At 40.2% G+C, this 14,928-nt stretch overlaps 1 protein-coding gene across 2 annotated transcripts in view; it reads left to right on the top strand.

Annotated features, from left to right (window-relative positions):
- Positions 1-14,928, top strand: part of LOC122725970 (calcium-binding mitochondrial carrier protein SCaMC-1-like) — a 66,027-nt gene that overhangs the window by 33,302 nt on the left and 17,797 nt on the right. For both annotated transcript variants that reach the window (XM_043963364.1, XM_043963363.1), the window contains 3 exons: positions 8,299-8,425; positions 10,580-10,667; positions 14,199-14,307. In XM_043963364.1, the coding sequence (XP_043819299.1) occupies positions 8,299-8,425; positions 10,580-10,667; positions 14,199-14,307 (324 nt within the window). The remainder of the gene's footprint in view (positions 1-8,298; positions 8,426-10,579; positions 10,668-14,198; positions 14,308-14,928) is intronic.

Raw genomic sequence — 14,928 nt, 5'->3', positions numbered from 1 at the left:
TCTTCTTTCAAGTCCTGACTAAAACTTTACCTTCTACAGAAATCTTTCTTGCTACCTCTTAATTCCGGTGCCTTCCCTCTGTTAATCACTTCCCATTTATCTTGTAAAATTATTCGTACATGTTTGCTTGCTGTCTCCCCATTGGATTGTGAGCTCCTTGAAGGCAGGGACTGTCTTTTGCCTTTCTTTGTATTCCCTGTGCTTAGCATAGTGCTGGGCACATAGTAGGCATTTAATAAATGCTTATCGACTGACTGAACAGTTAGAGTCGCCTAGAGTACAGAGAGGTTGAGTGTTTTCCTAGGGGGTCGTAGAGTCAGTGTTAGAGGGGTTTCTTGGCTCGAGGACAATCTTCTATTATCCACACTACCACTGAATTACCCCCACGGTAACCAGGGGAGCCTTCAGTAAAGGTGTCCGCTTTGATTGGTGCTCTTCCTGCAGGCTGGGCCTTGGTGGCTGCTGTCCCTACGTGTCAGAGCTTTGCTGATCCTTGTTTACTCACTTATCTCTTTCATGCAATCTCAATGTAAGCTTCCCTGAGCTATGGCATGAGGTCACATTGTACTTATCCCAATTAACTTTGGTTTGAGGGTAGGGAGAAGTAGGGGAGGGAATGACCAATACATTTTATTTCAATCTGATATCACGATGCCTGACACAGAGTAGGTGCTTAACAAATATTAATTGGATTAAATAATTTGTTGTCCACTATCCCCATAGGACTTCTTCCTGTTTGTATTTTCTGAAGTTAAGTCACAACAGTAGAATGATCGAATGCTTCGTATTAAGGAAACCCTGCAAAGAAGCAATTAGATAATTTAAAAAGTGTTCATTACTTTCACCAAGTTTAAAATGTTACTAGTAGGTTATTGAGTTCTACCTAATTTGTTTGCAGTAAATCCATTCATTATACTATTACTCATAATTCCATCATTTCTTGGACTGTTAGTCAACTTGCTTGTGGTCAGGGCTTTGTTGGTGAAGGTGTAAGGGCAGGAGACGTGAGCTCTCTCCATCCAGATGCTATGATAGGGACTGGAGAGGGCTAGGTCAACGTTCAGAACCAAGAATGCAAAACCAGAAAATCGAGACTTGGTGGTCACCTGTCAGAGTTAAGCTTGGCTCAGCTACTTACTACCTTGGGGCCTCAGGAAAGTAAGTCTCTTCCACTCTCTGAGCCTCAGTTTCTTCTTGAAAAGGAATTTGGATGAGAGGATCTCTCAGGTCCGTTACAGCTCTGAGATCCTCCTCCCTCCTATGAACAGAATATACGTGGGTACGGACTACTTTGTTATTGTTTTTTAGCTTTATTTCCTCAGGGCATAGCACCTGCTTAATAATAACACTGTTGCTCTTTCAACAAAGTCTTTACAAATATTATTTCTTTTGATCCCAACAACTACCCTGGGAGGTAAAAGTTAAAATTATTCCATTTTAGAAGTGAAGAAACCAAGGCGGATAGAGGTTAAATGACTTATCCGGGTTGCAGAGATAATAAGTATCTGAGACTGGGTTTGAACTGCAGTCTTTCTGACTCTAGAAATTAGAAAGAGATGAACCTGGGTTTGTAAACCATTTTATTTCTCCGATTAATAAAGTTTAACTTTAAAAAACACACTTATTAAAAAGGACATATATGTGCCTTAGTCATCCTAGTTTTGTCACTTTAAGCTCTTTCAGACAGGTTTTGTTTCTGATCCTGTGTGTGATGATAGCTTTAAAAATGATTTTGTACAAACAACTTCATCCATTTAAGAAGCTGATCAGGAGGAAAGAAATAGGTGAACAGCTTGGATTTACCCAGTAAGGTTCCAGAATGGGGAGGGGAAAACAATCCAAACTAAAACCCTGGAATTGGATTCTGTGGACTTCTGTTCAGATCCTGTTTCTGATTCTTTAGGGCTTGTATACGCTTGGGGTGGTTACTTCTCTCTAAGCCTCAGTTTTCTCATCTGTAAAATGAGGGAATTATATTAGATGGTCTCAAAGGTTCCTTTCAGCCCTAAATCACTGCTCCTAGGATCCTTTCTGATGTTATGCCTTTCTGTGTCCCCTCTCACTTTCCTTTCAATTTTTTTTTTTTGCTGTATTTGGATAAGTAAAAGAAATATTGAATTAGCCTGCAATACCATAGTGAATGTGCTGGATCTGGAGGAGTCCGAAAATGTAGGTTGGAGCCTCAACATGGCTACTTAGTAGCAGCATGACGTTATGCATATTACTTCATTTCTCTGTGCCTGTTTCCTTTTCTGTGAAATGTAGATAAATGCCCAGTTTACCTCAGAGGGTGTTCTTTCCCTCCCCTCTCCCCCACTGTAAAACTCCTGAATGTAAGGGCTGTGATTTGTTGATTCTGATTCTTTGGCTCCCCCTTCTACCACTTACAGTGGTCTGTGTGAAACAGTAGGTGCTTATTAAATGCTTGGTAAATGAAAGAATTTCTTTTAAAATATCCTTTAATTCCAATTTTCTAATAATCCAGCCCAGCGATTACAAAGGACTCCCAGTTAGTGAGAATTCACTGTATAGTTTTCCTTCAAATGAAAGTGGCTAAATCTATAGGCCTCCAAGTTGTTCATGACAGTGCCACATCAAAACAAGCCCTATCATCGAATTTCAAAGAGGCAGCTGAGCCTGAGTGGATAGAAGTGGACTCTTATCACACCTGACCACCCAGCTGGAGCAAGTAATAAAAGGTCACTGGGCGCTTCCCTCACAGGCTAGATTGTTTCTCCTGCATTGAGCAGCACTTTTGTGGGCATCGATGTCCCTCTTTGTCTTTTTGAACTGACAAATGTGATGATTCTCCTTGCTAATCAATCAAGAAAACAACCATATTTTTGGAAGTCTGCCCTCTGCTTCACATTGCTTTGAGGAGGCAGTGGATGTATTTGAGCTGGTCCTTGCCCCTACAGAGGTATTTCCCCTACAGTCTCAATGGAAATTAGGCTAATATTATGTGAATCAAATTGCCAAACTGTGTGCTTCGCATCATAAAAGCTTCAATTCTTCCTGTAACTCTAGTATGACTCTATTTTGTATTATGAGCGTGTGTGAGGGTCTTATCTTCCTTAATAATAAACAAACATTTATTTAGCACTTTAAGGTTTGCAAAGCACTTTACAGCATTATCTCATTTGTTCCTTACAACAGCCCTATGAGGTAGGTGCTCTTATTATCATTCCCATTTTACAGATCAGAAAATTAAGGCTTAGAGAGTTTTAATCGACTTGCCCAGGATCATGCAACTTATAAGTATCCGAGAGTGGGTTTTGAACCTAGGTTTTCTTTTCTTTTCTTTTGGCAGGGCAGTGAGGGTTAAGTGACTTGTTCAAGGTCACACAGATAGTAAGTGTCAAGTGTCTGAGGTCGGATTTGAACTCAGGTTCCTTGGAATCCAAGGCCAATGTGCTACCTAGCTGCTCCTGAACCTAGATTTTTAACAGAGTTCAGTCCCCGTCCCCCCTCCCCCCATCCACCATTACCACACTGCTTTGCTGTTTCCTTATTCCATAAATTTCTTTGAAAATATTCCCTCCAGTCACAGGAGCCAACCCTGCTGTTTAGTTATGCCTTAGTGGCTGTCAGTCTACTCCTTTCTATGTCTTCCAGTGTCTTGATTCAATAGTGGTTTCTAATCTGTCATGCGTTTTTAATCTCTCTTGCCATTGGATCCTTGAATCCACAGTCAACAAATATTTATCAAGCACCTACTATGTGCCAGGCATATTTACCTACAAAGAGGTTGCCACACATCATTAAAAAACAAAATCCTCCACTTACCTTTCAGTCATACCCAACCACTATCCTCTCTAATAATAACAAATAACAACGTCAATAACAATAATAATAACTAGCATTTATATAGTACCTACTATGTACCAGGCACTGTGTTAAGCCCCTTACAAATACTATTTCCTTTGATCCCCACAACAGCCTGGGAAAGTAGATGCTAATACTAACCCTATTTTAGAGTTGAGGAAACTGAGGCAAACGGAGATTAAGTGACTTGTTCAGGGGTTACAAAAGCTAGTCAGTGGGTTTTTTTTTTTTATTTTTTGCAGGGCAATGAGGGTTAAATGACTTGCCCAGGGTCACAAACCTAGTAAGTGTCAAGTGTGTGAGGCTGGATTTGAACTCGGGACTTCCTGAATCCAAGCCCTGTGCTCTTTCCACTGTGTCACCTTCACTGTTAATTCTTATTTATTTTAAACCCACTCTTACCTATTTATCACCTGCTTTGCCCTCAACTCTTTTCAATCAGATTTCTACTTAGACCCCATTTTTTTTCTGTCACCAGTGGCATCAGGACTGCCAAATCCATTGGTCTTGGCCTCTGCAGCTGGTGACCATGCCCCTCAGGGGCTTCATAGACCCCACTCTTACCTGATTCAGTACAGCTCTATGTGGATATCTAACTGGTACCTCAAACTCAACAAGTTCACCACCAAGTTCATTATCTTTCCTTGTAGACCTTTTTTTCCAGATGTTATTATTTCTCTCTGGGATACTGACATTCACCCAATCATGGGTGGCTGCCTGAGGAGGGACAAGAAGGCCCAGGCAGAATTCCTTTGCTGATGGGCACTGGGGATCAGTCCTGTGAGTGACTGCTAGACTTTCAGCCTGGGGGAGATAGAGGAGACCTGGTTTGAAAATAAAAGAGAATAAAATCAATTTTCTAGAAAGTAAAGACAGTATGTGGGGTGATCTTGTGAGACTATGATCTAGACAACTAGATTAGATTTTAGGAACTAAATATGAAAACATGTTTGTATTTCTTAGCTCAGATTTTCACTCACAAGAGAATGAGCAAAATAACTACAATAAAATTTTATGACACCAAATCTCCAGTCAAATCCCCATTCCTCAGTCTCTCAGGCTGCTTTTCCAAGATCTAAACTTCAGGCTGGGCTTTTATAGTATCTAAAATGAGAAGCGTTTATAGCTCATTATCCAATAGAGTCGAGGCACACAATGCCAAATTAGGTAGATTGTGATGGTGAATTGTAGGAACTCTTCAGTTTAGCCTTGGCACGTGGCCTAGTGTACTTGATAGTATTTATTGTCCAATTAGACCTGTGTCATAATTCTTTTATTTTTAGTGAGGCAATTGGGGTTAAGTGACTTGCCCAGGGTCACACAGCTAGTAAGTGTTAAGTGTCTAAGGCCGGATCTGAACTCAGGTACTCCTGAGTCCAGGGCCGGTGCTCTATCCACTGCGCCATCCAGCTGCCCCTTCATAATTCTTTTGTGGAGATAAATGGGGTATAGGTTGGGTTTTTTTGTCTTCTTTTGACATGATTCTTTTTGGAAACTTTCTTTTTTTTTAATGATAAAAAAACCCTGAAAATTATAGCAATTCCAAGTCTTAGAAGTCATTAACATTTTCTTATTTCTTCTGTTAAGTCCAGGAGCAAGAAATCAGATTACTTATTTCTACAGCAGAATTTTTAATGCTCATTGAGTTTTAGTACTTTGTCATTATTTTACTACTCAGAAAATTTCCTTGGGACTGGCTGTGGTGGTCCACACCAATAATTTCTGATGCTGGGGGAGGCTGGTGGATAGTTTAAGTTCAGGAATTCTAAGCTGCATTGGGCTGAAGCCCAGTTGTGTGTCTACACCAAGTCTGGCACCAGCATGGTGAACCTCTATGAACTGGGGTGGCATCAGGCTACCTAAAGAGACACAAAGTGGCTTAAGTCAGTAAAAGAGCATGTTAAAGATCCTTCAATAAGCCGTGGGATCAAGTCCACAAGTGGCCACTGCACTTCTAGTCTGGGTGAGATAAGAAGACCCAGTCTCAAAAAAAAAAAAATCCTTTTAGATCTATTCATTCTTCTGTCCATTCATTCATCCCCAAACAGTCCATAGCATTTCAGGGTTGGAAGGGAATTTAGAGGCCATTTAACTCTGTACCTGATCCAGGTTTTCTTCTGCCATACCTGACAAGTGGTCATCTGGTCTTTACTTGAATACCTCCCAAGATAAGGAACCCATCCCTCCAGAGGCATTTCATTTTGGTTAGCTCTAATTGGTAGGATGCTTTCCTTCTAGTAAGCCTACACTTGCTTTCACTCATTGATCCTGGTCTCACCCTCTTGCACCAGATGGAACAAGCCTGATCCCTCTTTCCCATGACAACCCTTCAAATACTGGAAGATCTCTATCATGTGACTTTCCTAAAGTTTCTCTTCCCTATGCTAAAGAACCCTCAATTTGTTCAAACATCCCTGATATGGCATCAGTTCAAACTTTTTAAGAGCGTGGTTTTCTTCCTCTGAACATTCTCCATTACTTCAGTGGCCCTTCCTAAAGGGTGGCACCCAGAAGGAACACTGTTTCACACTCAGACCTGGGCACGGTGCTGACAGGAGGATGCTCAACTCCTTAGTCCCTTGACTCCATCAAGTCAACCGAAGTTCACATTGGCTTTCTTGGCTTGCATTTTCTAAACCCTCAGATCTTTTTTCTTCTAGATGAACAAACCTCCACCATCTTTTACTTGTAAAGTAGTGAGAGAGAGAGAGGTTACATTCATCCTTATTAATTTCAACTGAATAGAAATGGCCCAAGTGTAGTAGCCAGTGAAGATCTGTTGGCATCCTGCCTCTGATTTCTGTGCATCCTCTACTCTGGTGCCATCTGTAAATGTGATAAGCTTTCTTTCGACATTTATCAAATTTGTATTCATTATGAGGCACAATTCTAAGAGCTGAAGGTACATAAAGACAAATAAGATATTATCTCTGAACTCAGGGAATTTCCGTAAAACATGTGCATAAATAAACATGCTACAGTGTACAACGTGATAAATTCATGAATGGCACAGAGTGCTGAGACCCCTCATAAGAAGGAGAGTGTCTCTCTGGCTTGTCGGGTGGTGAATACATCTGTTACAGAATTACCCGAGCACACATTTATCAGTTTCTTTCATCTTATAACTCCACAAGTAATAGCTGACAATTGATATCTCCATCTCATCTCCTTTGTCTGATGAATCTCTGCAGCAAGGTACATGCATTGTTCTGCATTTCACCACTCCTCCCCACCCCCATTTATGTAGTTATGAGAGAGTTTCTGGACCTCCCCTTCTCTTAGTTTTCCTAAATATGCAGCAATCAAGTGAGGTTGCATGAAATAGTGTAGTCAATACATTTGTTATTCCCCCCCCCCCCAGGATTCTGGGAGTGAAGAGGGATTGGGAGGAGTCGTTACTGTCTGTGGTTTGGGGTGTTGATGTATTGGTGGTGAGCTTCTTGCTGCTCTGTCATCTCATCTGTTGGTGGGAACAACCTGGGTTCTAGGAAGTCAGTGATGGTTCTTCATGAGAACTGGGGAGAGGGACTGGGGAGCTTATCCATATTGCTTTGTGGAAGAGTGGACCTGTAGAGGAAGCTGCAGAATGAAATCTCCTTGGGGGCAGGGACTACTTTTGTCTTTGTCTCCCCAGAGCTTCTCACGGGTTGATTGAGATGCAATTGAGCTTCCGGTTTATAATAAAAACAACTGAGGAGACTGCCGTTGTGTCCATGGGCCAGACTTGGAGTTAGGGACCCAGACTGCATTCCTTACTTCAGACACTCAACCAGGCGTGATGGTAGGCCAAGTCATTAACCTCACTGAGCCTCAGGCAGTGAAGTCTGTACCAATACACAATCAGCACCCGAGGCTTTCCTTACCGGCAGTTACTCTCCTTAATGAGATCAAAGCTCCTGACCCCTTCCTCTCTCCAAGCAATAAGAAGCAGTGGTGATAATAGCTCCTGTTTACAGGGTGAGCACTTTCCTAGTACAGCCCTGTGAGATAGAGGGCCAGTTTTAGTTCACTACAAATTTACCCACTTCTGCAGTGGGACCCAGAAGGCGCTCACAGATAAGCATTGGGTTTCTCTAGCTCTTGCACCTTTAAGGTCCTGAGCTTTCTTTGAGAATGCTTTTCTGTGGTACACTCTCAAAGACCCCCGGCATTCCGCTCTACTTGGTTTTATTCAGAATTGTGGAAACTGCTGCTTGACTGTTTCAGCCTGAAACAGTGGCATCGGACTGTGTGGATCTCGAGTCAAAATCTTTGACAACGGAATGAGGCTAGTGTTCTAGTCTTGTGCTAAGAACAGAAACTGTATGTGTGATGGGGGATGCTTGGCCAGTGAAGCTGTGGTCTGGAAAACTAAGGTTTAACTTAGTACTATTTTACCATGAGCTTAAGGTTACTAAGGAAACGTTCACTCAGCACCAGAAACTGCACTCCCAGGCTCTAAAATTCTGTCATTTTTTTTCTTTCTGCTTGCAGAAAATTTTCAGTGTTGGTGATACCAACCAGGATGGGCGGCTGGACTTTGAAGAATTTATGAAGTACCTTAAAGATCATGAGAAAAAGATGAAGTTGGCGTTTAAGAGTCTGGACAAAAATAACGACGGTATGCTTCATTTTTTCATTTACTACTTGGTCTCTGAATGAAGAATGGGTTAGCCAATGTCTATTATCACAGTCTTTAGCTTCCTCCTGCCCCTCAAAGATTAGGAGACAGTGTTGAGCATTGGCAAGAGTACACAGGTTTTGGAGTGATAGAATCTGGGTTCCAATTCTGCCCTAGATGCCAGCACTGTCAGTGTAGGCAGGCCATTTAATGTCTCCAGACCTCAGTTTCTTCATTTGTAAGAGATTATACCTACTGACCTCTGATGTCCCTAACAGTTGAAGATCTATGATTCACTTGGCTCCTTTTAATGACCTAAATAAATAAATAAACAGCAATGTCTCTAATTCTAAAGAGCTGGTTTCTGATTGATTCTGCTGCTTGTATTACTGTAGCTATTGCTTTAACAGCAGGGAGCTATGTCTTAGAAGTATAATTTTGATTTGGCCACCTGACTGAGGCTGAGAGATTAAGTGATTTACTCAGGGTCACTCATCTAGTAAGTACCTGAGGGAGGATTAGAAACCAGGTTTTCTTGACTCCAGACCCAGCATTATATCCAATTATGCTACATTGGGCAGGTCCAGTCTCTGCCTCACCAAGTTTGTTGTTGTTGTTGTTGTTGTTTAGTGGTTTGGTCATGTCTGACTCTTTGTGACCCCACAGATCATACTGACCATAGGGTTTTCTTGGCAAAGATGCTGGAGTGGTTTGCCATTTCCTTCTCCAGGGATTAAAGCAAACAGAGGTGACTTATCCAGGGTCACACAGCTACTAAGTGCCTGGGTCTAGATTTGAACTCAGGTCTTCCTGACTCCTAAGTTAGTTTAGGACAAAATTTAAGTTGAAAGATGAACGATAATTTGCAAGGCACTATCCAAGGCCAGGGGAGTGATACAAAGATGAAGGTAGTAGGGGCAGCTAGGTGGCACAGTGGATAGAGCACCGGCCCTGAAGTCAGGAGTACCTGAGTTCAAATCCGGCCTCAGACACTTAACACTTACTAGCTGTGTGACCCTGGGCAAGTCACTTCACCCCAATTGCCTTACTAAAAAAAAAAAAAAAAAGATGAAGGTAAATGTTACCATTGGGGGCTTAAGTTCTGTTAAGGGTGGAAATAAATCTATATAACTAAATACTCTACAAAATAGAGGCTTCTAGGTGGTATAGTTGAGTTATGGACTTAGAATAAGGGAAACTGGAATTCGAATCTGTCTCCATACAATACTAGAGGTATGACACTGGGCAAGTCACTTAACCTCTCTCACATATAAAATGGGAATGATAATAGCATCTATCAATGAGATAGATTTTTGAGGATTCAATGAGATAATATTCATAAAATGCTTTGTAAACCTTAAAGCATGCTAGAGACATTAGCTATTATCCTTGCTATTAAATTAGAATCTAAGAACATAAGGACAATTTAACGTGCTTCAAAATTAGATAAAGGATTAAAATCATCACCAACAAATAGAATTAGGAATTCATGGAGGACAGGGTATTACATCAACAGGTCGTGATAGGAACATGGCATTCTAGGTGTAGGTAATAATGTGAACGAAGGGGCAGAGATAGGAAAGAGTATGGGGTATACTTGAGGAATGATGAGTAATCCAAGTGGGTTGGAGTACAGAGGAAATAGTGTAGGCTAAAGCTAGAAAGATAAGATGGGGTCATACAATAGAAAGCTTAGAATTCCAGTCTAATCAATATCTGTTTAAAAATATTGAAGAATATAATTATTTTGTATCCCCCACATTGTGTCTACCTCAATGCTAGCTAGGTATGTGTGGGAGAAACACCAGTGGTATATACTACTATACTACTAGTAAATACTACTACCTGACACTAGTACTATACACTAGACTAGTAGTAAATACCACAAATAAAGACTTATTCAACTGAATTGAATATCAGTTCACTTGCTGAAGGATATGACTATGAATAGAGGCACAGCTGTTGTCTATTTTTTCTGTTTTTGTTAGGGGCCTTACTGCTATCGTTTTCAAATGAAAACTTTAGTTCTTTGTATATAGGCATAGTAGTGAAGGACCTATGATTGAACTGGTAGTTTTCAAGGATATTGTAATATTTCACAATTATTTTTTTTGCCTCAGTGTGTTTCAATTGGTAAATACTTCTTTTTTAAAGGAACAATTGATACTTCAGAAGTTGTCCAGTCTCTGAAGATCCTAGGCATAGATATTTCTGAACGACAGGCAGAGAAGATTCTTCAAAGGTTAGCCTTTATTCTTTATTATGATGTCTTAGTTTTCAGTCTACTATCACATTCAAGAGGCCCAAAGCTGCAAATGTGGATTTTAAAAAATGAAGTCTTGCACCAACAGTACCTCTGTCCGTACCTCTATTCTCCTTTTTCTTTTCTCCTTTAGCTATGTTTTCCCCTCTCAGGGTATCATAGACTTAGAGCAGTAAGGGGCCTTAGAGGCCATTGTCCACCCTATCCTTTTAGAAATGAGGAAACTGATGCCTAGAGAAGTGACTTGACCAAGGTCACTGAGGTGTAGTAAGAGTCAGAGGCAGGATTTAAACCCAGGTTTTCTGCTAGTTCCAGTGCTCTTTCTGCTCCACTAAATTGTCATACTTTTTGCTCCCAGGTATTTTAATTTGTCTTTGTCTTCCTGTCTCTTAGGTATTCAATTTCTTAAAGGTGAGTATCATGCCTTCTTTGTCTTTCTGAGGTATTGGCCGTCCTAGTTCATTATACATAATAGGCATTACCTGATGTCTATTATCAGGCACCAGCTTACAGATGGTGCTCGGTAATTGCTGTTGGTCAATTGACTCATGGTTTCTAAAAGAAGGTTGAGGGTTAATTGAAATCCCTTTCAATCTCTTATAGGAGAGTGGGACCAAAAGCCAAAGGAGAGGGGATGGTGCTCTTTACCTTAGAGCCCCGCTTCTTTATTTTTAAAATTTTATTTATTTATTTTTGTGGGGCAGTGAGGGCTAAGTGACTTGCTCAAAGCCACACAGCTAGTAAGTGTCAAGTGTCTGAGGCCGGATTTTAACTCAGGTTCTCCTGAATCCAGGGCCAGTACTTTATCCACTTTGCCACCTAGCTGCCCCTCCCCCTCTTATTTAGAAGAGAAATATAACTTCCTGCAAACCAATTCTATAGTGAATCATACTTTGATACTTCCATATGTCTGTGATTTCACCAGTGTGGGTATTCCTTTTGCCAATACAGATTGTTGCTTATGTGTGCCTTTTTTAGGAAGATGAGCTGCTGTGTTTGAAACAATTAGCCAAGACATTAAAGGATAGCTATAGGGACCAGACCTGTGATTTCTCTGGCTTTGGGAGCTCTTTGGGTGAGGAAACCCCCTCTGCGGTATAGGTCTTAGCTTTGTAGAGCCCTGAGAAGTTAAATGACTTACCCAGGGGCATACACCCAGTCTGTGTGTCTGAGCCGGGATCCAAACCCAGACATTCTTATCTTTAAGGCTGGTTCTCTATTCAATTCACTATGCCGCCTCAATTAAAACTATGACAGCTCTATTAATTTAAATAATAATTACTAGTAGAGAAATGGAAAATTCCATTTGAAGGTGTGAGAAGTAAGACTTTTGATCATTATTGTAAAAACAAAATTAAAAATCCTCAGAGAAATGCCTTGAGTCCAGGGTTTCCCACTTTTTTGATGTCATAAACCCCATTTGGGAATTTAATGGAGACTATGGTGCCCCCTTTGGAGAATATATATATATATATATATATATATATATATATATATATATATATATATATATATATATATATATATATATATATATATATATATTGGAGAGGCAATTGGGGTTAAGTGACTTGCCCAGGGTCACACAGCTAGTAAGTGTTAAGTGTCTGAGGCTGGATTTGAACTCAGGTTCTCCTGAATCCAGGGCTGGTGCTCTATCCACTGTGCCACCTAGCTGCCCTGAGAATAATATTTTTAAATGCATAAAATAACATACCTGAGATTACAAAGGAAACCAGTTATGTTGAAATGCAGTTACCAAAATATATAAAAAAAGTTCTCATCAGGGTAGGAGCCCCTCTTCTAACCAGTCTAATAGTGATGAGGCTCTCTGTGAATGGGTTGATCCTTGGCCAACAGACATACATGGTAACCAGGTCCATTCCTAAGACCTTTCCTTCCATGCTTTGTGCTCTGATACGGTTAAAAGACTGAAAACAGAGACTTGGTCGTTCTCCAAATCATGATTAAATTCCCTCCCCCCCCCCCAGGTATGGCAAAGAATATTCCAGAAACCACTGCTGATAAAATTAGGCTTCTGCCAGGACTAGAATGTGGTTTTCTCAACATGTGACCAATCTTAGTAGGAGATTAAGAGGACCAGTTAAATAAGGATGAATATGGTATTGTAGATCCCCATGGCTACCCCTGAAGGAGATTTGTAATGATGATTTCTCCGGTAGTCATTTTTATTAGTATGGTGGAATTTGTATTTTGAGATGAGTAATTGGAGAGCCTTCCTTTCAGAGGTACAGTATTTTGCCTGCTCACCCTTCATTTGCCGTTTTATTCAGGAATTGGAGAAATGGTCTGATCGTAGATGGATTTATAATCATGGGACCTGAGTTCACATCTTCCCTCTGCTCATTCTTCTTTTTGTGATCTCTTTATGCCTCAGTGATTATTACCATAGTAAATTGAGAGGATTGTACTAACTTTATCAGGGGGTCTGTGAACTTGTTTAAGAGTTTTTTGGTAACTGATTTTCAATATGATCTGTTTCCTTGTTAATTCTAGTTATTTTATGCATTGAAAAACATTATTCTGAGAAAAGGTGCACAAACTTCACACCAGACTGCCAAAGTGGGGTCCGTGACACAAAAAGAGTTAAGAAGCTTGATGATTTCAAAGGATTTGTCTGGTCAAGGGTGAGCTGGTAATGTTTAACAGCTGACTCACAGGAAACAATGTACTCACAGCACATGTTTACATTTGATCTGCATTGTTAATATTTTCTCCAGCATTTTCTTAAGTCCAGACAATCAATAAAAAGAAAAATCAAGCAACAATTCAGGGCTCTTACTGATTTCTGAGGTGTAAATGCGCTCACAGAAAATTTAACAATTGGCTCTCAAGCTGGTCGAAGTGGTTCCAGCACACTCCTACTTATAGCTCTAAATTTGTGATTCTTAGTGATTCTTTTTTAAATGACTATTGGATTTTGTTCACATCAAAAACCCTTTTCATATCCATTATTAAAAAGGGTAAAGTGCTTGTAATCATTCTGAATGTGGAGAGCTCAACACTATACCCATAGATGCTAGAAGAATGCAGTAGAGTGAGGGGAAAGAAAAATAGAAGGGATCACTGAACATACTTAAGAGTGTGTTATTCATTTAATATATATAAAATCCATGACTGGATTGTTCTTTAAGTTTTAAAATAAGTGGGTAATCTTTATCTTCATCTGTTTGGGTTTGCAATATGAGGAATTCTGAAATGCAGCATTTCTGGATTAATCATCCAATACCTGTATTATTTATTTGTAAGTTTCAGAAAGTCTTGCTTTCTGACGATATTAAAACTGAGAAATTTGAGTATATGTGTTTGAATTATATTTGTTGTGATTCATCTTGGTATTTTTCTACTTATAATGAATTTTCAATTTAAAGTGCCAAAAACCCTCCAGAAAATGCATAAAAGAGAACTATCACTACTTTCGATTGATCAGTTATGCTAATTTGATTTATGACTCTTGGCTTATATGGGTCTTTTTTAAAAAATTTTCAGCATTGATGCTGATGGGACAATGTCAGTTGACTGGAATGAATGGAGGGACTACTTTTTATTTAATCCTGCTGAAAACATTGAGGAAATAATTCGCTTCTGGAAGCATTCTGTAAGTAAAATTGGCTCTTTTACTATTTTTTTTTAATGTATTGGTCCTAAGTACAGCTATGAGGCTGCAGGGTGAGGTTGGACTGTCTGTGTGTCAGGAATATTGTAGAGAGCATTCATATATTACCTAAAGGATTTGACTAGATAAAATTAAGTGATTCTGCGAACTTCTATGGCCCCTTCTAATGTTACAATGCTGTAATTTGTTAATCGTATTCTCAGAGATCTCTAAGGCTCCATGACCCATGTAAGTACAGAGCCCACTTTGGTTGGATAAACCCTCAGAAGTTGCAAGAGGTGCCCATTGCTGAAGAGTAGGCTCATCTGCAACCTTTGGGTAGCAGCTGTGGCTTGCTCAGCTGTAGGAGGTATGGTGAGCTCTTTGCCCTCCAGGAAGTTCATGAGATCAGGCAAGATAAGCAAAGTAAGGCATCCTAAAGCTGGAGACGCCTTAATCTCTGGCCTTTGATCCTGTTCTCTTTGGTCTCCTCCTTGATCTGCTATTTAGCATCTGGAAAAAGATTGCACCTACATCCTTCTCCCGTATTTGGGAGGCCTCCAAAGTGGACTCCACTGTGCCTGATGGGCGGCAAGTCTTTTCTACTCACCTTAAAGCCTGAAT

Source organism: Dromiciops gliroides, chromosome 4, assembly GCF_019393635.1.
Source record: "Dromiciops gliroides isolate mDroGli1 chromosome 4, mDroGli1.pri, whole genome shotgun sequence".
NCBI classification, from domain to species: domain Eukaryota; kingdom Metazoa; phylum Chordata; class Mammalia; order Microbiotheria; family Microbiotheriidae; genus Dromiciops; species Dromiciops gliroides.
This window is presented reverse-complemented; position numbering and strand designations above follow the sequence as displayed.